Source organism: Colletotrichum fructicola, assembly GCF_000319635.2.
Source record: "Colletotrichum fructicola Nara gc5 chromosome Unknown KSG_Nara_v1_contig10, whole genome shotgun sequence".
NCBI lineage: Eukaryota > Fungi > Ascomycota > Sordariomycetes > Glomerellales > Glomerellaceae > Colletotrichum > Colletotrichum fructicola.
Genome location: NW_027094060.1, coordinates 3,098,698 through 3,123,911, shown reverse-complemented (window position 1 = coordinate 3,123,911; position 25,214 = coordinate 3,098,698). Strand labels below are relative to the sequence as shown.

The window sequence follows — 25,214 nt, the reverse complement described above, 5'->3', positions numbered from 1 at the left end:
TCTTTGAGGCAGCTAGCCGAGATTCTCTCCTTTTACTGCACGTAGGCTTTGACAGTACGAAATGTGCAACTCAGGATCCCCGCACAGTGTGTCGTACCTGCAGTTCGCGACAGCTTTCAGAAACTCCCCTGTCCATCACCAAGCCTCACCACTAACACTCCCACAGCTCCCGAAGCTGCGCCATGGCCGACACCACGCCCCCAATCCATGTCCAAGCGACGCGCCTGGTACTCGACATTGCAAATGGCCGCCATGCGCTCTCCAAGGCCATCCCACCACTGCTCCTCGCGCTCGACGCGGTCCTCTGCGGGCTGATCATGTGGAAAGTCCCATGTTAGCCACATTTGCCCTCCACCAGCGAAGGGGCTTCTGGTAGCTGACTTGGAGTTTTCAGACACGGAAATCGACTGGGTGGCGTACATGGAACAGGTGGCTCAGTTCGTCTCCGGCGAGCGCGACTACACCAAGATCAAGGGCGGCACCGGCCCCCTCGTCTACCCGGCCGCCCACGTCTACACGTACACGGGACTCTACTACCTCACCGACGAGGGAAAGGACATCTTCTTGGCGCAGCAGCTGTTTGCCATTCTTTACTTGGCTACTCTTGCGGTTGTCATGGCTTGCTACTGGAAAGCAAAGGTACAGTTGCACCCTCCTCCAACCGCCATAGAAAGCTAACGTCTTTTTCACAGGTCCCGCCCTACATCTTCCCCCTCCTTATCCTCTCCAAGCGTCTCCATAGCGTCTTCGTCCTCCGATGCTTCAACGACTGCTTCGCGACCCTCTTCCTCTGGCTTGCCATCTACTTCTTCCAGAAACGCCTCTGGACGCCCGGCGCGATCCTCTACAGCTGGGGCCTCGGCATCAAAATGTCGCTCCTCCTCGTCCTGCCCGCTGTGGGCGTCATACTCTTCCTCGGTCGCGGTTTTGGAGGCAGTCTGCGCGCGGCGTGGATCATGGCACAGCTACAAATCGTCATCGCCGTCCCGTTTGTGGCCGATAATGCAAAGGGCTACCTCGGCCGCGCCTTCGAGCTGTCGCGGCAGTTCTTCTTCAAGTGGACGGTTAACTGGCGCTTCGTGGGGGAGGAGACGTTCCTGAGCAAGCCATTCTCGATTGCGCTTCTAGGTCTACATGTCGCGGGACTGGTCGTCTTCATCACCACCCGCTGGCTCAACCCCGCCCAGCGCCCGCTCTCGTCGCTCGTGGCACCCATGCTGCAGGGCAAGTCGCCGTTTGCAGGGTTGGAGGAAAGACAGGTGGCCAGCCGAGTGACGCCCCGCTACGTTCTCACGACGATTCTCTCGGCCAACGTGTTGGGTCTGCTCTTTGCCAGATCTCTGCATTACCAGTTTTACGCCTATCTAGCCTGGTCGACGCCGTACCTCCTCTGGCGCAGCGGCCTTCCCGTAGTCTTGGTGTACGCGCTGTGGGCGGCGCAAGAGTGGGCGTGGAATGTGTACCCCAGCACGAACGCGAGCTCGCAGGTCGTTGTCGGCGTTATGGCAGTCACCGCTGTCGCGGCGTGGTTCGCGGCGGCGGGCGAGGGCAAGCCGGAGGAGAAGGTGGAGGAAAAGGAGCAGTGAAGTGTGGGGGATATCATGAGTCGTTAGGTCGCTTGCAAATCAATACTCGTCTTCGGAGTCGGATGGCGGCATCTTGCCGACGTTGGAATCGCTCTCGTCTTCTTCGTCTTCGTACCTGGTCTTGGCAAACTCTTTCGGCCTGGTCTTATTAGCAATGGCCACGGAGTATGGCGGAAGAACGGGTTAACATACCAGTAGGGCTGCTTGCGCCAGGCCTTCTCATCGCGGACGACGTTGATGATCTCGCCCATCACGCGGCCGTCTGCCTCATCGTACCGCTCCGCCAGAACATACCCTCCGCGCTTGATCCAGATGGTGTTGCGGAAACGCTGGGCCAGTTCGAGAACAAGGTCCTTCTTGTTGGGCAGCTCGCAGTTGTATAGGTTGTTGCCCTCAGCCTTGATGACGCGCACGATGGCCTGGTTCTTCTCGAGGCTGTCGGGAGGGTTCAAGGTCTCCTCAGCCGCCGCTTGGGCAGTTCGTTTCGTGCGTGCCATTGTGTTTAGGGGTTGGCAAGGCTACCAGGGAAAGAATGGCGAGGCTGTATCCGGAGGCGGGGTGTTATTCTCGATGGAAATCAGACTCGACAACTTTTTTTTTGGTGGCGTGGTGGGGTAAATTGGTCAATTGGGGGTTTGGCGCGGGGCAGGCCCGGCTTCTGCTAGCGCTGATGGACAGCAGGGACATTGCTGGGCACTTGGGCTACGTCAAGTCACCGGAGCTTCCTCCTCGAAGCTAGACAATTCCTTACAAAAACACAACAGTTGAAAAAGTTACCCCATGAGGAAATCCGACCAGCTGGGCCACCATCCTTTACATCGATCTAGAGATCACCGGCGCCTTACATCACGATCCGGACCTGTAAAGGCGGACATACTCCGCCTAAAGCTTCCAAAGCTCATCTCACCCGCTTTCTCGCAATTCAGTTTCCGCCCCCGGTGGTCTCCAGAGCTTCTCCCCCGGCTTCACTCCCCTCCATCTCAGGTCCCAACCAAAGTAGTGCTCACCTTTGTCCAGTCAAGTCTTATCAACGCCGCCCGTGACACAGCGTCAAGCAAACAGCTCTGGTGTCTCTCAGACGTGTCGATTGCCAACCGGAACTTGCCCGGACAACGTCTGCATGTCTTCCATTGCTTTCACACCGTCTCGCCTCTGGCTCCAGCAATCCGCCCGTTCGTCCCCCGCATCACGCAACCACTAGACGAGAAGCCCATCCCAACACAACTCACGATGTGAGAGGCTAGACCTAGCCAGCCACTTCCTACGGCCACATGCTTCTCAAATTTTTCTTGAGTTCTCTCGCGCGTGGTGGAGAAGGAGGTCTCCATATGCACCCAGTGAACCCTGCATGCGCCTGCCGCCCATAGGCTCAAGATAGTGCGAACGCTTACCTCTCGGTACACGACGCATGCCAGACGATCCAGAAACGTCAAGGATCAGATCCACGGACGCCACCACCATCGTGACATTTCTGTGACTCTATCTTTTCCCCATTCTCGCCTGATCTGTGTGGGATGGAGGGGTGCTTAATTGTTAAGCACAGCTGACATCCCACCTACTCTTCTCTCATATAAGATAACTAGCCCCAACCAATTTCCCTTTGTCATGGCTTTCTCTTTTTTTCAGTAGATAACCTTCATGAATTTGTATAGACTAGAAGTCTAGTCTATCCATTCCACAATGGAGGCCGCCATGTTCAAGACTCTCGTGGAGGTCGAGTCCCGCGACCGAGACAACGACCCTCCCCTCCTCCCCGCCGCGCCCGCCAAAGCTGTTCCTCGAACATACCCGGGATCTCCTCATCGCGAGGACGCCTCGATTGAGCTCCAGCGTATCGACACCAAGAATGCAAACGCCGGCAAAAAGAGCCCGAGGGGCAGCGCGGCACCCTCCCGAGCCCAATCACCTTCCCGCACACCGACGACCTCGGGCAGCGACCTTGAAATGTCACGCCCGTCGACTCCCATCGCTATCGAATCCCTCCCAAGCATCACAGATCCCTACATGAACCGCTTCCGTCTAGCAGCCGCCTGCCTCATCAACCTTGGCAACGGTCTCAACGACAGCGCTCCGGGTGCTCTGATTCCGTACATGGAGAAGTACACAACCCCTACCCATCCTTCACGTTCATCACGACAGCTGCTAACAAAGACAGGCATTACAATATCGGCTACGCCATCGTGTCCCTCATCTTCATAGGCAACGCCTTCGGCTTCATCTTCGGCGCCGTCTTTCTCGAGTCCCTCCGCGCAAAGCTCGGCCGCGCCCGCCTCCTCGCCGTCGCCCAGTCCCTAATCACCCTCGCCTACGTGCCCATCCTTGTCCTCGCCCCGTTCCCAGTGGTGATTGTCTCCTTCTTCATGATCGGCTTCGGCATGTCCCTCAACCTCGCCATCAACAACGTCTTCTGCGGCTCCCTCCGCAACGCCACCACCGCCCTGGGCTTCCTCCACGGCGCCTACGGCCTGGGCGGCACCATCGGGCCGCTGATGGCCACCGCGCTCGTCACGCGCGCCCACGCGAGCTGGAGCACGTACTACTTCATCACTCTGGGCCTCGCCGCCCTCAACGGCGTCTTTGCAACCTGGTCCTTCTGTCACTACGAAAAGGACCTGCCGCTCTCCCAGCAACAGACCAGATCAGACGCAGACACCACCTCGGCGACCCAGCTGCTCGCCATGTTCTCCGCCCTCAAGATGCGCATCGTGCTCCTCGGCGCCCTCTTCATCTTCGCCTATCAGGGCGCCGAGGTGTCCATCTCGGGCTGGGTCATCTCCTTCCTCATCGCCGTGCGCAACGGCGACCCGGACGCCGTTGGCTACGTCACGGCCGGCTTCTGGGCCGGCATCACCCTCGGCCGCTTCCTGCTGTCCCACCCCGCCCACCGCGTCGGCGAGAAGCTCTTCGTCGTTCTCGCTATCGTCGGCGCGGCGGTTTTCCAGGTGTTGGTCTGGTGGGTCCCCAACGTCGTCGGCCCCGCGGTCTCGGTGGCCATCGTCGGACTGCTGCTGGGGCCCATCTACCCCTGCGCGGCTGCGGTCTTCATGAGAGGCATGACGAGGCAGGAGCGTGTCAGCGGGATGGGTGTGATTAGTGCTTTTGGCAGCTCTGGCGGTGCAGTGGCGCCGTTCACGACGGGTATTCTGGCTCAGGCTGCCGGGACGTGGGTGTTGCACCCTATCGCCATCGGTCTGTTTGCCGTGATGATGGCGTCTTGGTACGGGATTCCGCACGCCCGCAAGCGGAGTGAGTAGGTCAGTACCATGATGGCATGAGGTGTCTGGATACGTGTCGTTGAGTCTGCGTCCCAAATGTCGGGACAAATGAGCCGCCGTGGCGGAATGCCCTGTTTGGGATGTCTAAGTGGTAAAACTAGGTCTGTTTGAGGATCGAACATCGGTCGGAGTTTGGTTGGCGATCTGCATTTTGATGAGAAGACGAACGAAAATTCGTACAATCAGAGATTTCATAGAATCAGGGATCACGAGACGATATGTGGCGGTAAGGGGAACCCGGATACCAAAATATCATTGTTAACGCCGTCCACGGCAGCGCCGTTCATGTCTATCTCTATCGTAAGAAACGTCCCAAGCTCATATATCCGCTGTATGTCTATCCCACATGATTGGTACCTGGTATCTAGAGCAACGTTTCTAGTGGTGAATGCGGCCGCGCGCAGCGTCCTTGACGCTGACCTTGCCGTCGACAATCTGCTTGACGGTGTCCAGAATGTCGGAAAAGTCGTTGAAAGTGACGAAAGAGACATTCTCCTTCTCGCACCATGAAACGAGGTCTGCGTCTCGGTTAGCTTAACTCGTCCCGAGTCCAGCTGACAAAAAGGAATAAACTCACCCTTGCCGCGCTTGGCAAAGAGCAGATCCGTCTCGTGGGCGGCGGACAGGTCGGAGACTCCGTCGCCGGCGTAGAACATGACGGGGCGGTCGGGGAGAGACGAGTACTTGCGCAGCTCAATCGACTTGTCGTGGCCGTGGATGCTGTCGTCGTGGTAGACAATCTGCCAGCCGTGCGGCTCATTGATGCTCTTGCCCTCGCGGGGCGCGACCTGGTTGCTCACGATCTGGATGTTGGCGTCGACCTCCTCCTCGCCGAGCCACTGGATGAGCAGGGCACGGATGATGGGGCGCATGCCGCCGGAGATGATGACGACGGGGATGTTCTGCTCCTTTGCCCAGAAGTAGAACTCCTTGAAGACGGGGTCGAGCTTGACGTTCTTCTTGAGCAGGTCGATGCACTGGTCGAAGGGCAGGGGGATGCTCTCCATCATCTCGCGGAAGGCGTCGCGGAAGTGCTTGTGGCCCTCGAGCACGGCGAGGTTGCCGTCGCGGCGCTTCTCGTAGCCGAAGCCGACGTTGTCCGTCATGTAGTCGTTGGAGTCCTCGAGGGTGATTGTGCCGTCGAAGTCGGTGAAGAAGATGAACTTGGGGTTCGTGGCCAGGGCCGGCGTGTCGGTGACTTGGGAGCCCATCTTGTCGGTGGTATGGGGGTTTTGGTGAGTTTAGGTGTGAGAGTTGTGACAAAGAGTGTAGATGAGATGTGAGATTGAGATTTGAGATCTAGGTGAGATCAAAGGAGGGGGAGGGGCACGCAGGATGGACAGCCTAAGGTAGGTAGTCGAGGTTGAAAGTAGCAAGAGAGTGGGTCAGAGAAGTTGCCCAAGAGACGGGAAGATGTATCAATGGCTTTATATACGGGACGAGGTAATACCAAGGAGCCGCCCGGACATGCAGTTTTCGAACTTGGGATGGGAAAAGGAATTGTTAGGTATCAATTTTCTGATCTATCTGCAGCCTTTGCCGCCAACAAATCCATGCATCTTATCCCATGTGTGTTTGCTACCCGTGCAGACCATGTTAATCCTGTCCTGATACTGTTGAGCAAATCCATCCAACCAAGTCGGGTCCAAAAAAAGACTCAGCTCCCGGCGCCGTCAAGGCGTACGAAGGAAAAAAAAAAAAGAGCATCCCGCCAGTGACGACATCGGCCCCCCTCCGTCCCCGTATCGAGTCCACGAGGAGGACCCTGGAGTGCGGTCTCACCAAGATCTTATCCCCTGGAAGCCGCCGTAAGACAGCCCCCCAGTGGCAGCAGACCCCCACCACATGTGCCGTAAATTTCTTCTCTGCGCAGTGTACGTACCGCCGCTGCCCCTCCGTCTCGGGCATTCTTCGCCCTTCTCTCCAGGCCCCAACCGCTAGCCCCGGCACCGGCCCGAGCAACCTCCTCCCCCAAATCCGACAGGCGGTGAGACACCTTTCCCTCTGGCCCACCAATTGAGCTGTCCTCCGGCAGAAACCCGCCGCCGCCGCACCACCACCACCACCACCTCGTCCACCTCGACCACCACCACTACCGTCCAAATTCTGTCTCCGTTGTCCCGTCGCCCGGTGTCCCGACCCTCCCCCGTGCTCGGCCCTTCCCGCAATCACCACTCGGCGTCGAAACCACCGCCAATTGGGTCCCTCGGACGAGGTTGCAAGTCGATAACGACCGGGAGAGAGAGAGAGAGAGCAAAGATGCACCCCATCGCCCGGCCGGCGTCGCGGCTCCTCCACGCCCGCATCGGCCTGCACACCACCGCAGCCCTCGCAAGATGGCCCGCCGCCGCAACCCTCCCGGCACGACGCCTCTACTCTTCCATCCCGCCATTCCCTCCTCCTCCTCCCCCGCCGAGCTCCTCCGCGACCAAGGAAGAAATAAAGCAAGCTTCCCCAACGAGCGACCCAAGCTCCCCGTCGTCCCCCAGCGCAGACCCGAGCTCTAGCTCCACCACAGCTTCCACATCGGCTTCACCTCCCGACGACGCAACAACCCCCAAGACATCTTCAACCTCAACCTCCTCCTCCTCCTCCAAAGATGCAGCCCACAACCCCCTCCCCGACGTGGCCTCCAAAATCTACACCGCCCTCCCGCCCGCCCTCCTCGAGAAACTCTCCCACCTCATGGACACCGCCCAAACCCGCCTCCTAACCGCCTCCACCACCCTCAACGCCCTCACCGGCTACGCCCCCATCGAGGCCATCAAGCACCAAAACACCCTCCTCGAGGCCCGCCTCGCCGCCGCCCAGGACCAAGTCCGCACCGCCCGCCACACCTACAAAACCACAAACGCCAAGCGCGCCACCACCCAGCGCGAGGTCACCACCCTGCTCGCCCGGAAAGAGACCTGGTCCCCCTCCGACCTCGAGCGCTTCACCCAGCTCTACCGCACCGACCACGAGCTCGAGCAGGAGGTCGTCGCCGCCTCCGAGGCCCTCACCGACGCCGAACACGCCGAGCAGGCCCTCGGCCAGCAGCTCAACGCGGGCATCCTCAAGCGCTACCACGAGGAGCAGATCTGGTCCGACCGCATCCGCCGCGCCTCCACCTGGGGCACCTGGGGTCTCATGGGCGTCAACGTCCTCCTCTTCCTCGTGCTCCAGTTCGTCGCCGAGCCTTGGAAGAGGAAACGTCTCGTCCGCGGCGTCGTCGAGCAGGAGAAGACCGTGCTGGAGGGCGTGACGGCCGAGCTGGCGAGTTTGAGAGCGTCCTTGGCGCAACAGCGGGACGAGTCTGCCGCTGCGCCTGTCGACGAGCCCGCTCTTGCTCCCGAGGAAGTCCTCGCCGCGAAGGTCGAGGAGCCCGCGGTGCAGGACAAACTCGATAGAGAGGTGGCTAGCGCTCTTGAGGGCCTGGAAAAGGAGACGAAGGACTCCAGGACGTGGAAAGAGTACTTGTCCGACCCCGCGCTGTGGAGGACGCTTTCCGACGCTACGTTTTGGAGGACGCGGCTGGAGGATCTGTACTCGGAGCGCCGTATCGACTTGCGCATGCGTGATGCTTCCATTCTCGCTCTCGAGGGTGCTGCCGCGGGTGTTACAGTCGCCGGCGGTCTGGCGCTCCTCCTCCTGCGTAGAACATAGACGCGCCTCCCTAGGGTTGTATATAACACTGTACAATATGATACCATATAGAGCACGAGGACAACCTCACGACACCCCCACATACACAAAACCTAATCACGGTGCTCTTCATTCAGGTGTAACCACTGAAGGCTGGGTCTATTAAACAAGCTGCGCTGGGGTCCAATACCTTACAGATATAGACTCTAACCGTAATCCGACAAATCGCTTTCAATGTTCACGTAGCGAACGAACACCTTTTGCTTTTGTTCTCCGTATGTTGTGTCCACCCGTCACGTCACGTCGCTTCGTTTTCTCATCTGCGCCCTCGTCGTCACTGCCTGGCGACGCGCAGCGTCTCTATGCAAACATAAACTGATGTCGCCGGGTCCTGGCGCGCACACGGCGCTGGGTATCCTAGAACGCTCGGCCATGTCTGCTGGTATTTCCCCTCTGTTCACGTCGGCATCGTGATCCCGTCACCTCATCAGCTCCAGCTTTTCATCATTCTTGGTTCTTCAGTCAAAATCGGCGGTGTAAGAGAAGCCACGGAATTCTTCTTGCATGGCTTGCGAGAGGACTGCATTTTGTTAGTCGCACCACTTCGCGCAGAAGAGTAGAAAACTTACCTGATTGGACAGGGGTCAAGACGGGCGTGACGCTCGTAAACTCAGAATCGAAGTTACTGGTATCTGTGGCGCTCTTGATCTGAGGCATGAAAGGCGGCGCAACACGCTTGTGGTAGATGTCATCCCAGTTGATGTTCCTAAAGAACGGCTGGTTCATGATCTCCTGAGCGTCCGTAGGGCCGCTGCCCAGGCGCTGATCAGGCTCACGAGTGAGGAGCTTCTGCAGGATGGAGACGGAGTCCCTAGGCATGTGAATGGGGTACAGAGGCTCATCAGCCAGAATGGCATCATAAATCTCGTCTTCATCCTCACCACGGAATGGTGACTGCTGAAGAAGCATCTGGTAGATCAGGACACCAAATGCCCACCAATCCACAGCGCGGCCGTACTTCTTGTCAAGCAGAATCTAGACGGGGTCAGCAAGGAAGTTGTTGTAATCAAACGAAGCAAAAACAAACCTCGGGAGCCATGAATTCAGGGGTACCACAGAACGTGCTAGTAGTGGAACCGAACCACATGTCCTCTTTGCAAAGACCGTAATCGGCAATCTTGATGTGTCCGTCCAACGTCAACAGGATGTTGTCGAGCTTCAAGTCACGGTAAATGACACCGTTCTCGTGGAAGTACTTGAGTGCCAAGCAGACTTCCGCAGCGTAGAACCTGTGCATCGTTAGCAAAGTCTACTGTGAATGGACGCGATTGACATACTGAGCTCGCTTGGTGCCAAATTGGCCGCGCTGAATGTGAAGCATGAGATCACCACCACTAATGTACTCCATGACGAAGTAGACACGAGTCTCGGTCTGGAAACAAGCGTGGAGGTTGGTCAAGAACGGATGTCTCTCGCGGTTAGCAATCAGGAAGACTCGCTTCTCACTCCTTATGCTTTCCACTTCATCGTTCTCAATAATGAACTCCTTCTTCAGCACCTTAATGGCATACAGCCTCTTGGATCGCTTCGTCTCCGCAAGCATGACCTTTCCGAAGTTACCCTTACCCAGCACAGCAAGGAAGTTGAAGTGGTCAAGGCCAATGCGCTGGCCAGTGCCCGGGTCGGTGGCGGAGGGCAACGGCTTGCGTCCGGCGCTCGGCACTCCGCCAGGCGTAATAGGCGACAGCTGCGGTGCCTCTTGCAACTTAGGCGAAGAGACAGGGGGCTGCTGAGGCGGCTGCTGGTACATCTGCTGCTGCTGCTGCGACTGTTGAGGAGGCGGTTGGGAGTACTGCTGAGGAGGCGGTTGCTGCTGCTGCTGCTGCTGAACAGGGCGTTGAGGTTGCTGCTGCACAGGAGGCTGCTGGGAGTAGGTGTTGACATTGGCGTAGTCCGCCGGGTTGTACTTGCGCTGTTGGCCGTAGGGATCTTCCGGCCCTTGATCGTGGGGTGATCCATACCCACCACTTGGTCCATAGCGTCCATAATCTTGCGACTGAGGCTTCTGCTGGCCCATCGATCCGCTCATTGCAGCCGTCGCCGCTGCCGCCGCGGCAGAGCTGGAGGACGTGCGGTCGGGGTGGGGTCTTTGGCCAGGAGGAGACTGCTGTTGGTACATGATTTTGGCAGCCTCCGTAGCCTCAGGGGAGCCTTGAGCGTATGGTGGCTGGGTGGCACTATGGGGCGGGGAGCTCAGAGTGCTTGTCGGGCTTGTGGGCTGCTTCCTGAGCGTGCGGTCGCTGAGAGAAGACGAAGTCTTGTTCTTGTTAATCATGCGGGTCGACTTGATACCCTCCAGAATCTGGTTAGCCACCGCCATCGACATGCCGCAGAAGTCAGGAACAAGGTGGACACAAGCAGAGTGGGCAGTAAGGCCACATTCCGCGCATTTTCGGCAATTCTTCTTTCCAAAGGGCAGAATGTAACCACAGTGGCAGCACCAGTTGGCCGTCATGTTGGAGAAGGCCTGGAATCTGTGTGGGATGCGGTGGTTGATCTTCTCCTCGTCCGGATCCGTCTCAGCATTGCTCTTACTAATGCACTTGGTAACGACGCTGCTGTAGCACTTGGTGTGGCAAGTGTACTTGCAGTCCTCGCACTGCATGCCAGCCGAGTACTTGAGGAAGTCTCCGCAAAGGGCGCAGCGCATGATGTTGTAGAACTGGTGCTGGACGAACTTGTGACCGTACATCTCGTGCACCTCCTCCTTGCGCTGACGAACGGCACCCTTTCTGCCCAATCCCTGCAGGTCGAGGGGGCGGCGGTCCTTATTCTGCTTGAGGAAGCCCAGGGAGAGTTGAATCTGGCCGGCCGGCTCGAGGTTGAACCAGCCGTCGATGGGCTGTTGGGGGATCGCCTGCATGGGCATCGGGCCAGGGGCGGCTCCTCCTTGCGGGGCACCCGGCGATGGTGGAGGTGCGCCGGCTCCAAACGACTGCTGCGACTGACCGGGGTTCATGGGGAACTGAGGCGGCGGCGCTCCCATTCTATCGGCAGAAACCCATCCAGAGTTGGTAATCTCGGCCTCGATCTTCTTCCTTCTCATTTCCTCTACGATGTCGGAAATTCGTACCCAAAGCATGCCGATGGGAATAGCATGCTCGGCGGGCTTGTCGTAGACGGTAAGTTCGATCTCGTTGGCCTTGTCTACGTCAATCGTGTGGTACTCGGCCTCCCACTTGTCTGTTCTGGTGACTCTCGTGCGCGCAACCACGTTGTCCTCAACCTTGACGGCAATAAAAGTCTCCGGACCGCGAGAGAAGCGGCTCATACTAGCGTGGTCGACGTCTTTGATCTGTCCGACGCGGATGGTGAGCTGGCCACTGAGGGGCTTTCGAAGGTTAGGCATATTGATGGAGTCATCTGTGAAGCGGTGTTAGTCACCTGTACGATAGGCAGCGCCATTTGCCCGCTTCAACATACCGTCGGGACTATCAGCAGTGTCCATGTCAATGTGAAGTTCCTCGTAACGTTTCATGGCCTGCTTGAGCAAGAGAATCTTCTGCTTGCTCTCGACCCTGCGAGCGGCCGCATCCGCTCTGCTTTTGCGGTCGCCCTCCATGCCGTACAGCTGAACCATCTTTTCAACGCCCTTGAGATACTGCTCCTCCACATTAAGCTTGAACTGGATCTGGGACAGCATGAGCTGAATACGGGGGCCGAGGTAGGGGGTATCATATTTGATGAGGTCTAGAGAGGGTCAGCGGCGAAGTTTAGGACAGTGTCGGCGCAGACGAACCGAGCTTTGTAAAGTTAGGACGCGGCTTCGGGATAGAAGACGACGGGCCGGGAGGGGCGTAAGGATGGCGGGGAGGCATCAGGTCGGAGTGGCCGCCGATTTGGCTGAACTGGACGTTGCCGCCAGAAACTGCGTTGCCTTGGCCGTAGCCGCTACGGTCTGCCCACTGCCCAGAGGCATCCTTTGGCGGGGGAGGGGGCGCGTCCTCGACATCGCCGCTGAGAGGTCTGTCGGAGGGAGATCCGAGGGACATGCCGTCCATACCGCGACGCATCTGAGCCTCGCGGAGCTTCTCCTCGAAGAACTGCAGGTTTCGTCGGCCATCGCGCATCTGCGAGTCGAGTCGAGATCGGACGGCCTCGTTGTTTGTCTGCGCACGCATAGCATTGGCGGCATTAAGCAGCGCCTTTTCGCGCTCAATCTTCTTGAGGATGTTCTGGATGGCGTCTTCTTCGTTCATGTTGGGCGGTGGGGGTGCGCGACTCCACGCGCGGGGGAAGAAATATGTGGTGTGCTGTGGTGGTGTTGTTGGTGTGGTAGGTGTGTTGGGTATGGATTGTTGGGGTGAAGATGCGGCGGCGCGAGGTGGCGACCGTCGGGAGAAGTGATGATGATGCTGGTGCTGCCGATGCTAGAACTGTAGTCATTCGCCCGGGGCGAAGAATGTGCGGCAGCGTAGGTATGGTAGCAATAGGTACGACGCGGCGACGGCAGCACGAGACGAAGTAGCTGTCTAAGGCTGAGGGGATAAGGCCAGGTCTGGCTCTGGAGGTGGAGGTGCAGATGTTCTGTTATGGATACCGGGGGTTCGGCGTCGGGGAGGGGAGGGGGGGCACCTCAGTTAAGGCTCGGGCAGGCCTGGCGGGTTTGGCACGACCTGGACGTCGAGATCGGTCTGTCGGAGGTCGGTGTTTGCGGACTATCACGACAGAGATTCGGTTGGGTGCGACCAGCCCTGAGGAGTGGTGTTGTTTTTCGCAGGCGGGATGGGTTGGTTAAAAGATGTCGTCAGTGGGTTTTGGAGCAGGACACACGACGGGGGGTTTGTTCCCAGGTCGGGAGGGGTCGCTCGCTGGTGGTGGTGGTGGCAGATGGTGGTGGTGGTGGATGGTGGAGGAGGTGCTGGGCTGGTGAGGTCCTACTGCCTTGGGCACGAGGAGGGGTACGGATAGTGACTTGGTTCTCCTGCTGTTTTGGCGGGGAACACTGCGAAGGCCATGTACCTCTGACGTATCAGTCCTTTGCTGCCAAAGAGTACGTACCGAAGACTCTGGAGGGGGACGACGGCGAAATGGAGGGGTGTTACGAAAGCGCCCGGGCGGACGAAGCAACTCTGTAACTCGATGTGAAGATGGCAGGCGAGCTAACCCATGATTCGGACGATTATTTCAATTACTACCGCCTTTTTTGGACGCGCTGGTCTTCTGTCCTACTACCTATCCAGTGTGATATCACCTCATTAGCATGTGGGAGCAGGCTGCTGCAGAGCATCCAGCAGTACCGACAGATTTTTCCTTCCTTTCTTTCTTCTGTAAGGTATTTCGTGCATGCATCGCATCAGACCGCCAACTACAGACACCCGACATCACTTTCCATCTGCTTCCACATGGGGACCTGGTGATGCCCAACTCGTGCCCTGGAAGCATTGGTAGCGGGTACTGCACATCAACACATCAGTCATTCTTCCCCAATCTTCACCGCGTAGACACACACGCAGACGGCCTGTATTCGTATCCATAGGGCACCAAGGCTCAACCCCAGCTGGAGACGAGGTCCCAGGCCCCTCCAGGCTCCTCGTTCATTCATTCGCCTTGTTCCCGTCGCTGGTCCCTGTCTCACTCATTCGTTTGGCCGCCGCTCAATCAAATCAATCAATTGTGGCGGCGCCTTGCAGAAACCCACGGCGGAAAAAATAAAAAAGTCCTGCGCCGGACGTGGGGCGACCGAATCCTAGGTAGGACTTTTTTCGCTGTTTCACCACGGTGAAGAAGACTCACTGCCCACGCCAATCATCCTGTCAACAAAGCCAGACGGGACATTTTCCCAGCTTTGCAGTACTGCATAGCAATGAGTTTCCCGTACACCATGGACAGGCTGCTCCTGGAGCTCTCGCATCTCAGGTATGACAAGTTACAGATCCCCTTCCCGCGGAGAGCTACCTCCGCCGAAACTGCTGCTCTCAACCCCAAAGAAACATCAACCCGGTACCTTGTCTTGAGAGCGGATACCTCTCCCTGGGTACTGGCGAATATGACTGGACGGAAACCAACTGATCCCACCTGGTGCAGCCTACCTACCCACCAATAGCGCCTTCATCACACCTCACTCGTCCGTCCGGCCCTCTCTCACCCTCCTCATCACATTCGCACTCACCACCACAAACAAACCAGATTCACCACAACAACCGAAGCCTGCAGCCCAGCTCCAGTGCCCACTGCCCAGCTGCCAGCCAGACAGCTTCTGCCTCTACCTAGGTTATGTTCGGGGAGTTTTCAGAGACCCAGTTTAAGCATGGCCAATCCTCGTTGGAGCTGCTTTCTGCTGTGTGCATCATCACTCGATTCACCCACCTACAACTCTCTCTATGATCTGATGATGCTGCTCCTGCTGCAGCCCTAAGTTTCCCGTTCCTCCCGTCTAGCTGCTTCCCTACCGCAGTAGCGCCTCTACCAATCGCAATCCCTCCGTCGTACTCGCCGTCACCATGCGCCGTCACTCTGCAACGGCCGCCTGTGAACCGGCCGGCCTTCATTTCAAGAACCCGACCCATCCCACGGAACCGCACATGTCAAAGCAGTTTACCCTCTCTGTTCAATGTCTCTTATCTTGCTCAGCATCGTCCGTGCCGTTGCATCTGCCAGATGGTCACTCAACACCACGACTCCCTCCCCAACCGTTCTAAAAGGCCGCCACAGCGCCACAGCTTCCACTCTTCCCCTCGTGATTGTCGTTCGCCGTCCGTCATCCCCGGCTGACACCTGCACTGCCGACGAAAAGGTCTCACTAAAACGTGCCCCCCGCCCCAGCAGCTGCCGGCCGGCCTTTCCGCGCCACACCGACGGCGACTCCTCCCCAGATCCCGCCCTATGGACTCCCGCTCCGTCACAAACGAACACAAACCACGCGTTTAGAATACGAGCTTTTCCCCCAGCGAAGCTACCTACCTGCCCTCTTCGGGAGCCCAGAGTGGACGCTAAACGACATATGCCATCGACTAAGCCATCTTCAGCTGTGCCGGACAACAACACGAGAGCATCTATTGACCGCACTTGTTGTTCAGTTCATGCTCAGCCGTGTAACGTTTACTTGAAACAAACCTAGCCCTCATCACAGCCAAAGATCGCCGTCCACTTCAGCCCAAACAATGACAACCTGCGGTTCAATGCCTGGCCCGAGTGTTTGAACATGGCTCCGTTCATGCTCTCGAGCTCGCCAGCAAGAACAAATCGCAGCGTAACGGCGCCTCAGCAAAATGGCCAGTCCAGTCAACAACCGCTCCCAAAAAGAGCCCAGCGTCGTCGCGGAACCGTTTCGACCCCACCCGTCGCCGTCCATGGTCCTCCCCTCCACCGCCGGCCCGCCCAAACCCAACCAAACCCGGGCTTGCTTCTTGTCTTCCCTTATCTGCAACCCGCGGAACTCGACGCCAACGTGGGAACGCTACCTTGCCGTCGGAGAAAGCAAAGTGATTCCGTCATCGCGCCTCATAGTTGCGGCTCAAGCCGTTCATCATCCTCTCGCTCTCGCGACGTGCACGCATAGCTGAACCAGGGATCGATCACATTGTATCCTTTTAATAGCTTCAACATACGACGCAGCCGATCACATCACGGCCGGCTCATCTGCCATCGCATAAAAGTCCTGCTTCGCAACATTTCCCTAGAAATTCGGCGATGTGGTCTGTGTGTACACTTTTTTCGATCTGATCTGATGTACGTTCCGCAACGGGACGCATGTACGTCGTCGAGCTTATGCCGGCAGTGCGTCCCGTCGAGCGGTCAACGTCTAAGCCACCCGGACAGTCGGGATGAAAAAGCGTCGACTTTCATGGGCTTGTATTGAGGTCGTCCTACTTTTGGAAGGGTGGCTTGAGATCAGTGTTTGATCTGAGATCTCGCGTGCTGAAGTTTGTTGGTGATAACGTGTTTTTGCAGCATTGATCGATCTTGCCTCCCAAACATCACTGAAAATTTTCGGTCAACAATCAACTAGAGAGCCTTGTCTGGGCGTGAGTTGTGGCATGGCTTTCGTCTAGTGTTATCGAGCCTGGGCTGAGAACGCACGCGTCTCGCCATGTCCTACGGATGACCAAGATGTACATGCGAATAAGCATGTGTCTTTTTGATCGCTGTTTGGCATTCCACCAATATATGCCTCGTTCTTCATTGATCAAAACATTCTGAACATACTGACGACCAGATAAACAAGGTTTTTGACGTGCTTCTGTAGCCTCTGATGTTTGATCTGGCATCCGCCAAATTAACCACATCATATCTCTCCAACCATAAAATATTAGCTTACACGATCCATACGTTTTAAACTGGGGAGAGTTCAAATACTTTACTGCAACCAGTGTTAACCACCTGGGGATCCGGGATTAAACCCACCAGCCCGGCTATCATCTTGTCACTTCTTCTTCTTTATTTTCTCTCATGATTCCACTCATTTATCTAGCATGTTATCGAAGCCGTCCAAGTGCATTCCCCTCCCAGACCTGGTGTCTTGATCTTTGCTCCAGTGAACATAACAATATCAAGTGGCGCTGTCAAACGTTCACCATAGTTATTGCTGCCTCCTATCTCATCATTGCATATGTCATTTCATGAGCCAAACCCCGATTGTGAATCGGGCAACCCACCCTGCACATATGGTTAACCCACCAAGAACATCGACACGGAATCACATACACACAGGTTGTCTAAAGACTCAATGAGCTAACAGGATATGATTTAAAAAGCAATCGACACCCAATACCGAATCGTGTCGCTTTTAACTACCGTCTAATAACCTACAAGCCCAAACGTCGCCATGGCACCATCAAAATCCCTTTAAGAAGTGTAATCCTTCTGCAGCAGCTTGGCAATAGTGTTGAGTTGGATGTTGCTCGTGCCCTCGTAGATGGCGCCGATCTTGCTGTCACGCCAGAACTTCTCGGCGGGCCCGTCACGGACGAAGCCCATGCCACCCATCCACTCGATCGCGAGACCGGACACGCGCTGCGCGACCTGGGACGCGTACAGCTTGGCCATGGCAGCGTCCATGACGAAGTTCTCGCCGGCCTCCTTCTTGCGGGCGGCGTTGTACACCAGGGCGCGCGCCGCAGCGATCTCGGTGTACGACTGCGCGATCTGGTGCTGCATGCCCTGGAACTCGCCGACGAGCTGGCCGAACTGCTTGCGGTCGTTCCAGACGTACCTGACGGTGTAAGTATGGAGTCACTGGCGGGCAGAAGTTGGCGGGAAACTTACTTGACGGCGTTCTCCCAGGAGCCGAGAGCCAGGCCCGTCATCTGAGCGGCGATACCAATACGACCCTCGTTCAGGAGCCCGATAGCATACTTGTATCCGTGGCCCTTTTCGCCGAGGAGGTTCTCCTTGGGGATCTCGACGTCGTCAAAGTTGATGACGCAGGTGCTGCTGGCCCTGATACCGAGCTTCTTCTCCTTCTTCGCAATCGAGAAGCCCTTGGTGTCCTTCTCGACAATGAAAGCGGTGATACCCTTGTAACCCTTGGCAGGGTCCAGGTTCGCAAAGACGATGAAGAAGTCAGCCTCCATGGAGTTGGTGATCCACATCTTGGAGCCGTTAATCTTGTACCCGCTCTCCGTCTCGGTGGCCTTGGTCGCGAGCGCGAACGCGTCGGAGCCGCTGACGGGCTCGCTGAGGCAGAAGCTGCCGACGGTGTTGGTGGCGAGCTTGGGCAGGAAGCGCTTCTGCAGCTGGCTGCTGCCCCACTTGATGATGGCGGTGTTGACGAGGGTGTTGTGGACATCGACCATGACGCTGACGCTAGGGTCGACGCGCGCGAGCTCCTCGATGCCGATGATGGCGCTGGTGAAGTTCATGCCCGCGCCGCCAAACTCCTCGGGGATCTCGACGCCCATCAGGCCCTGCTCGAAGAGCTGCTCGACGATGGTCGGGTCCATGTTCTCGGCCTCGTCCATCTCGCGGACCTTGGGCGCGATCACGTCGTTGGCGAACTTGCTGACGGTCTCGGCCATGGCGGCCTCGACCTCGGAGAGGTGGGTGATAGGCGTCGGGGGGATGTCGGTGATGTCGAGGTGGTCGGCATTACGGCGGCGCTGCGTGGTGGAGAGAGGTCTGATGGTTCTACAGGAGTGTTTCTGTCAGTCCATTGCCCCGCAAGATATTTTTCTTTCATGGTGATCTATATCGACGACTTACTGCTGGAGTGGCGAGAATGTCCGGCCTGGAGTGCAGTTCCTCGCCCTCGCCAGCGCGGCAACACCACGGCTTCCCCTCATGGCAGGGCGCAGAGCCCTTGCAATCGACGACATGATTACAGAGAGACTGTAGAGAAAAGGCGAACTACAAATTGCCCCAGCAACGGCAAGTCCAGAAGAAAGAAAGAAAAATCGAAAACTCTCGAGAGGGCGAGTGATCGTAAGATCGCCGGAGGTGCTCTGGTACTTATGCTCCGTCGGTGACCGTGCGGTGGTGATGCGTAGAGAGAGAGCGCCCGGACTTGTATTGGTCAATTGGCGCCGAACGGTGAACCTGAGATGAGGCGATAGAGAGTAAGCAAATTTGGGAAACCAAATAAGCCAAAGGGGAAGGGGGGGCGAGTGGAAAATAGAGTCAAAGATGTGTACCGACTAGGCCGTGAACCTCAAAGCCATTCGCAGCCACGGCACCTGGCGGTTGGCGAACAGACACAGCGCCCGCTTCAGCCGAGGATATCCATCCCGCAGCGGGGAGCTTGCCCCCCCAGGCTGGGGGCCAAGGGCCCCTGGGGAGAGCCGACGGCGCAGCAAACGTCTGAAAAGCCGGGGTTCACCCACATTTTGGCGGCGGCTTACGTCAGGATCTTCCCCAAAGCGCGTTTGGGATTGGACATGGGCGGAGGCATGTGATCCAGACGAGGTGGAATCCGGTCCGCGTTCGGTGCAAAGGGCGGGTCAAGATGGCCGAAGGGGTGGGTCCGGGGGACGGAGCGCCGGTGGACTTTGTGCCTCAGGTTCCCACACTGGACTAGAGTCTCCGGAGAGTATTAGCTAAGCAGGAAAATTCCCAGCGGCGGTTGAGCCAGGGCGACATAGGCGCATCGCGACGAGCTTCGGTTGGGAAGACAGCAATTGGGTGCCGCCAGTTCGATACGCAGTTGCCCGCCATGGCCAGCACACTCCTCAGGTCTCTCTTCGCCCCGGCGATGAGGCCAGCGACTTTCCCCCGCGCCGCCTCATTTCTCACATCGATGCCGAAGACGACGCCTATGATCCGCTCTTTCTCCTCGACCCCCATCCAGAATGCCACCGTCAACCAGGTGCTGCGAGTTCGTCTTCCCTCTCGCGAACCCCGGCATATTGCTAGATGACGAAAATTTGCTAACAAACTATCACCAGGGCTGCCACAAGAAGGGCAAGCGCGCTCGCCACACCGTCTCCCCTGCCCTGTCCGAGATGAACGCTCCCGCCATGAAGGGCGTATGCCTCAGAGTCGGTATTGTCCGCCCGAAGAAGCCCAACTCCGGCCAGCGAAAGACCGCTCGTGTCCGCCTCTCCAACGGTCGTCACATTACCGCATATATCCCCGGCGAGGGTCACAACATCCAGCAGCACAGTGTCGTTCTCGTCCGCGGTGGCCGCAGTCAGGATTGTCCCGGTGTGCGATACCACCTTGTCCGTGGCGCTCTCGATCTCGGTGGTGTTGGTAGCCGAACCACCTCTCGTTCCAAGTACGGAACCATGAAGCCCAAGAAGGCTACTGTCGGCTAGACGGGTACGTGAGGCGGAGACGGATGGACGGAGGTTGATGGCAGGAAGTCACGGGTTGCAAGAACATGACCAAAGCCATGGAATTACGATAACGGTGTGTGAATCGACACCAAGATGTACCACAATATGATGTACAAAAATACCACAAAGTCAAATTTGAAAATCTGGCTGGATATTCTCCAGACGTCGCTTGTCATTTGCAAATATCTACAGAGCACACATAGTGTCCAAGCCAGACGAAACCCTTTGACGCCGCTCCACGTTTAGTGCCCCAAAGCCTGCCCATTGTCTCTCGTCGATGCAGGTGAAATTGAATCGTGGCAAACCCAAAAGCCACCCCAGTGAAATTGTTAATACAAGCTACATTTTGCCATACCCGCTTTTACGATCTTAATCTTGCTGGTTCTCGTAACCCTCGGGCTTCTCCATGCCGTTGGTCTCGAAGAAACGGCTCGTACCTGGACGTGGTTAGCTAAATGTGCTTGGACAGATTTGGAAAACAACCAACTTACAAGAGTAACCCTTCCAGTCAAAGTTGTCCTTGGGGTTGCAGTGGCAGCGTCTGTCGAGGCGGACCTTCTCGCCGGTCGGGCAGTGGGTGAAGGGGACGTGGTAGTACGCAATGTCGTTGAAGAAGTGGATTTGCTCCTTGGGCAGCATAAGACCGGCGGCAATAGAGTGCACGGGCGCATCACCCCATCGCTCGTAGAAGAAACCACCGTCCTGGTCGAGGGACTCGAAGTAGTCGATGTAGGCCTTGGAACGAAGCCAGTTAAGGTCGCCGACCTCGAAGTTGGACCACTGATTGGCCGTTAGTTAGGTGGTCAGCAAATGGGAGAGCGGAGCAAGCTTACGAAATGGCAGTGGTTGTAGGAGTCACCGCCGTCGTCACTCAGGAAGCTCATGGAGTTGCCCTCGGCAATGTGCTCGGGGTGGTTCTTCATGAACTTCTTGGTGCTGTCCCAAAGGGTGGGGATGGTCTCGACGTACTCGTACAGACTCAGGACGAAGCTGTACTTCTTGTTGTTCTCCTTCATGAAGCGGAACGGGTCGTAGTGGATGTCGCAGAAAAGCTCAATGGAGGGCTCGACACGCCAGTAGTAGTCGTAGTTCATCATGGCGGGCTGGCGGAAGAAGAATCCAGACTCGAAACGGCACATGTGACGGTAGCTGACCGAGTCACCGTAGATGATCTTGCGCTGGGCCATGTCCTCGCGAACCTTGCGTGCCTTCTCCTGGTCAATGTGCTCGGGGAAAGACCAGTGCTCCTTGGGAATCTCGCCGTAGATGGTCTTGCCGGACACAAGGGAGGAAGTGACCTTCTTGAAGGTGGCATCGAAAGGCTTGTCGTTCAGGAAGACCCAATCGTAGTTGTAGCGGCGGTTGAAGCGGTCCTCAACCTGGCGAATGGAACGGGCAATGTCCCAGATATCAGAGTTACGGGCGAGGGTGACGAAGGTCGCGTTCATGCGGGGACCAGGGGCGATGCCGCTGTTGAGGTCGTCCCAGCCGGGCTCGTTCGGGGTCATGGCCATGGGCCACTGCTTGGGGTCGTACTTCTCGCCAGCCTTGAGCACGTTGGCTGGGGGCTTGCTCGCGGCGTGTTCAGGTTCCTTCGCCTGGCCCGGCTGGCTTTGCTGACCTTGTTGTCCTTGCTGACCAGGTGCAGCGCCCTGTCCCGGGGACTTGAAGCTGCCATTCTCGAGCCTCACACCCTCGTAGCTGGAGTGGGAGATGAAGTAGAAGACGGCGAGACCCTAGGAGACAGACAATTAGAACCCTGATGGATGGATTTTGATGGATGGATAAGTGATTTTGGTGTTGTCTGGGAACATGACCGGAGGCCAAGAGAGGGCGCGACCACAGGATGCGCTGGCAGGAGGCGGCGAGGCGTCACTTACGAAGGCGGCGAAAAGAATGTATCGCACATAACGTGCGGAGCCGGTCGCCATCTTGACCGATTTTACCAGGTCGACGATGGGATCCCGTGTAGGTGAATAAGAGCTGGAGAAGAATCGAACAAAAGCGCACTTCCTCGAGGTGAACGAGGTTGGATAAAAAAAGAGAGGGAGGGAGATGCAGGAAGGGATACGAATACACAGACACGTCCAGGAAAATGTTCAGAGCGATGGACTGACTGGCTCGGGCCAGCTGGAGCACCTCAGCACGCAGCAGCACTTTAGCAAACTGTGGCATGGACTTCTAGGGACCTCGCAGACTCCCACAGGGTGCAGTGGTACGAATGCAGCAGCGTACGCAGTGCGTCTGCCCCGAAAAAGGGAACCTAACGCTAGTGGAGGAAGTCCCGCGACGTCGATTAAAGGGGGTGGGGCAACAATTGCTGAACTGGCCTGAACCCGGGGCTACGCAACTCAAAAAGTGCCCTGCCGCAGGACTCAGATACACCGGACGAGAGACATGCTTCTGCAAGGAGTACAATGTCCTGCACCCTTTCAGGTAGGTAGCTGAACTGCTGCTGCTGTTGCTGATGGTCCAGAGTACGGATACTGACGGGCAGAATTAGACTCAGCCAAGACAGAGATGGAGCACCATGGCGCAAGCAGCTACAAGCTCAACTCAACAACTCAAGTCAACACGCTGACATGAACATGTTCCTCCGCTAGGTGCCTCGAGGACGCGAGGCCAGCATGCATCACTCACATCAACTGCCTTGTGGCCAGGACTCTTCATCCGTCCTACGGCGTCCATCCGAAGACCATGTTCAATGCTGAGGACTGACAATGACATGAGTTGGTGACAGTACCGGCATCCGTAGCAAGTACTCAAGAAAAGTCTCGAGTACCTCATTCAACACAGGGGTCTGAAGTGGGCTATGGGCGTCGCGTTCCTCTGACAGCTGTGTACCTGCTACACGCTCCTCTTCGCCGCAGCAGCTGCCGCGTACCCGTTCCCTCTGGCTTGGGTTGCTCCGCGGGCCATGATCGGAACAGGGAATGTGGCCACTGTGAGAATCGATGGCCACCGCCTCAGCCCAGCTGTATTCAGGCACATCAGGCCCAGGGGCCTTCCCTTGCGAACCGAGAACCAGTCGATGGGAATTTCTCCGTGCCATCGACCTTGCTTGCCCGTGCAAGCCGTGCGACGGGATGATGGGGGTGGGAAGCTCCCATACCACCCGACATGAGACTTGGCTAGAAGAGGCCACCGCCCTGTGAGAATATCAGCTCTCGTTTGGCCTTCTGTTCCTCGTTCTGTCCAGCACTCTTGGTGGTCCCCCCTGCGCTGCCTTCTCAGACCTACAGATAGCATATTAAAAATATGTACATCTGTACACCTACTCAAACTCTCGTTGCCCCTGGCAGATCTAGCGGCCTCGTGTTAAGTGAAGATACATTACCATTGTAAAGTCCCCGGGGATGCTGGTCTCTCCATCGTCAGAGACAACAAGTACCTCCCGATAGTGTCACATCGTGGAATCTGGTCCTTGCCTCTTGGCTCTTTCCAGCAACGGGACACATTTCGACAACCCCAAATTGGCTGCCCCAACTCATTTTAGGGCCTTTGGTTCGTATTGAATCCAAAGCCAAGATGCTGATCGTCAACGACTTTTCCTTCCGTAGACAGAGCCGAGTGAAGCCGCAAACGATAACTGTGCTGCAAGCATAGAATAGCAGAGCATCAGTCCACATGGAACCAGCAGTTAATGCTTTTTCCCACAGTCATCACGAGGCTCAGCAGCACAATCATCAACTACAGCGCACACGATGCGCTGTTGACGGCGGACAGTCCGAGATCAAGACACCATCTCACTTGGCACTGGGCGCCTGAGTGATCGTGCTTTCATGCCGACGGCGTCAAATCTGTAACCAAGTACCTTATCTGGTACAGGGCAGGTTCTGGAACGCAGCCCTGCTGTCTAGTAGTTCTGTGTGTGTGCCAGTCAGCTATTCTTGTGTCTCCAGCATCTCAACGGGATGAACCTGTCAATCTCCAGGCAACATACTCTTGCCACGAGTAGAAGCAAACTCGCCGGAAATATGACTCGTCTCGCGATGAACATCCCAATCAGACGTTGCGTCCTGACAATCAGACGTTTGCGGCACTCAAATCCGACAATGACGAATGCTGGCACCCGTTTCTCGGCTGTTCGGAGTGTCGACTGTTGCGTGTTGTAGTCGCCCGCAGAAGGAAATCTTCGTCCAGAGGACGCCTGAGGGCACAGCTTGAACAAAATCAGGCCATCGATAGCACAGCGGCATCAAAGTCGCCAGCAAAAGTTGACGGAAATAGCCAAGTAAACAGTTGCGCGATTGATCTGAAATGAAGGTATCCAGCGGCCGTTGTCTTAGCTTTGTCATGCCCAGAGTATCGGTTCCGCGATACCTGCTTGGGGGTAGCTGAGCTATTGTTATTTCCAGTTTCCAGCCACGGAGGTCTTCAGCAGCGGCTAAACATGGATCGCTTCATGACAGTGGCGGAGAATTCACACATGTCCTGTTCAGTAAAGTAAGTTGAACCTAATACAGCATTGATCCAAATAAGGCTGAGTAATAGGATCAAGCAAGAGAAGGCATCGAAATGCTAACCATTGGACGAAGACATCTACGGAAATGTGTCTGATTTTTGTTCCCATCCTTAAATAAGATGCTGAACGCGTTAATCACAGTCACATGGACTGCACTGCACCATGGGTTACTTCTTGCCGCAAAAGTAGCCCCCAAAACATAAGGCTGATGGAAAATGGCCCTGCAGGTTGGCGAGTTGGGTGAAGTGGGTTTCTAGAGCTCCTAGCAAGGTATTGCGCATGCTCATTCTGGAGAGCTTCAGCTGGAGGTGAGGTGAGCTGAGTAAGAATGCGACGATGCTGATCAGCTTCCCCTGGGAAAGTACCCCTCCAGGCACCTTTTGGCGCGGGAATACATGCCACGTTATGACGAGAGGGGCTGCTTGTCCCGCAACGAGTGACTAATGTATCACGTGACATCGTACCTTGCAGCTCGCCCAACCAAGCTCTA

At 56.8% G+C, this 25,214-nt stretch overlaps 9 protein-coding genes across 9 annotated transcripts; 4 read left to right on the top strand and 5 right to left on the bottom strand.

Moving 5' to 3' along the window:
- Window positions 1–182: 182 nt before the first annotated feature.
- On the top strand, window positions 183–1,586 carry alg-3 (Dol-P-Man:Man(5)GlcNAc(2)-PP-Dol alpha-1,3-mannosyltransferase; the record flags this gene model as incomplete). Its single annotated transcript, XM_032035472.1, has 3 exons — window positions 183–333; window positions 395–639; window positions 693–1,586. The coding sequence occupies 3 exons, from the start codon at window positions 183–185 to the stop codon at window positions 1,584–1,586; spliced, it is 1,290 nt and encodes a 429-aa protein (XP_031893027.1).
- Window positions 1,587–1,625: 39 nt separating this feature from the next.
- Window positions 1,626–2,083, bottom strand: CGGC5_v016410 (S1-like domain-containing protein; the record flags this gene model as incomplete). The annotated part of the gene is made up of 2 exons (XM_032035355.1): window positions 1,626–1,725; window positions 1,779–2,083. 2 exons carry the CDS (start codon window positions 2,081–2,083, stop codon window positions 1,626–1,628), a joined length of 405 nt encoding a protein of 134 aa, XP_031893257.1.
- Window positions 2,084–3,266: 1,183 nt separating this feature from the next.
- Window positions 3,267–4,840, top strand: CGGC5_v016409 (Bypass of stop codon protein 6; the record flags this gene model as incomplete). Its single annotated transcript, XM_032035245.1, has 2 exons — window positions 3,267–3,685; window positions 3,742–4,840. 2 exons carry the CDS (start codon window positions 3,267–3,269, stop codon window positions 4,838–4,840), a joined length of 1,518 nt encoding a protein of 505 aa, XP_031893258.1.
- Window positions 4,841–5,239: 399 nt separating this feature from the next.
- Window positions 5,240–6,072, bottom strand: ptf1-1 (Pdp3-interacting factor 1; the record flags this gene model as incomplete). Its single annotated transcript, XM_032035132.1, has 2 exons — window positions 5,240–5,379; window positions 5,439–6,072. The coding sequence occupies 2 exons, from the start codon at window positions 6,070–6,072 to the stop codon at window positions 5,240–5,242; spliced, it is 774 nt and encodes a 257-aa protein (XP_031893251.1).
- Window positions 6,073–7,120: 1,048 nt separating this feature from the next.
- CGGC5_v016407 (Sensitive to high expression protein 9-like protein) lies at window positions 7,121–8,506 on the top strand (the record flags this gene model as incomplete). The annotated part of the gene is made up of 1 exon (XM_032035021.1): window positions 7,121–8,506. The coding sequence occupies one exon, from the start codon at window positions 7,121–7,123 to the stop codon at window positions 8,504–8,506; it is 1,386 nt and encodes a 461-aa protein (XP_031893252.1).
- A 497-nt stretch (window positions 8,507–9,003) lies between these two features.
- On the bottom strand, window positions 9,004–12,744 carry CGGC5_v016406 (Protein kinase C-like; the record flags this gene model as incomplete). Its single annotated transcript, XM_032034908.1, has 6 exons — window positions 9,004–9,065; window positions 9,115–9,520; window positions 9,573–9,774; window positions 9,823–11,908; window positions 11,969–12,235; window positions 12,285–12,744. The coding sequence occupies 6 exons, from the start codon at window positions 12,742–12,744 to the stop codon at window positions 9,004–9,006; spliced, it is 3,483 nt and encodes a 1,160-aa protein (XP_031893249.1).
- A 4,588-nt stretch (window positions 12,745–17,332) lies between these two features.
- On the bottom strand, window positions 17,333–18,801 carry CGGC5_v016405 (Short/branched chain specific acyl-CoA dehydrogenase; the record flags this gene model as incomplete). The annotated part of the gene is made up of 3 exons (XM_032034800.1): window positions 17,333–17,699; window positions 17,753–18,613; window positions 18,689–18,801. The coding sequence occupies 3 exons, from the start codon at window positions 18,799–18,801 to the stop codon at window positions 17,333–17,335; spliced, it is 1,341 nt and encodes a 446-aa protein (XP_031893250.1).
- Window positions 18,802–19,634: 833 nt separating this feature from the next.
- CGGC5_v016404 (mitochondrial 37S ribosomal protein uS12m) lies at window positions 19,635–20,238 on the top strand (the record flags this gene model as incomplete). The annotated part of the gene is made up of 2 exons (XM_032034687.1): window positions 19,635–19,796; window positions 19,867–20,238. 2 exons carry the CDS (start codon window positions 19,635–19,637, stop codon window positions 20,236–20,238), a joined length of 534 nt encoding a protein of 177 aa, XP_031893255.1.
- Window positions 20,239–20,628: 390 nt separating this feature from the next.
- Window positions 20,629–22,190, bottom strand: MNT1-0 (Glycolipid 2-alpha-mannosyltransferase 1; the record flags this gene model as incomplete). Its single annotated transcript, XM_032034576.1, has 4 exons — window positions 20,629–20,696; window positions 20,751–21,039; window positions 21,093–21,995; window positions 22,140–22,190. 4 exons carry the CDS (start codon window positions 22,188–22,190, stop codon window positions 20,629–20,631), a joined length of 1,311 nt encoding a protein of 436 aa, XP_031893256.1.
- Window positions 22,191–25,214: the final 3,024 nt, after the last annotated feature.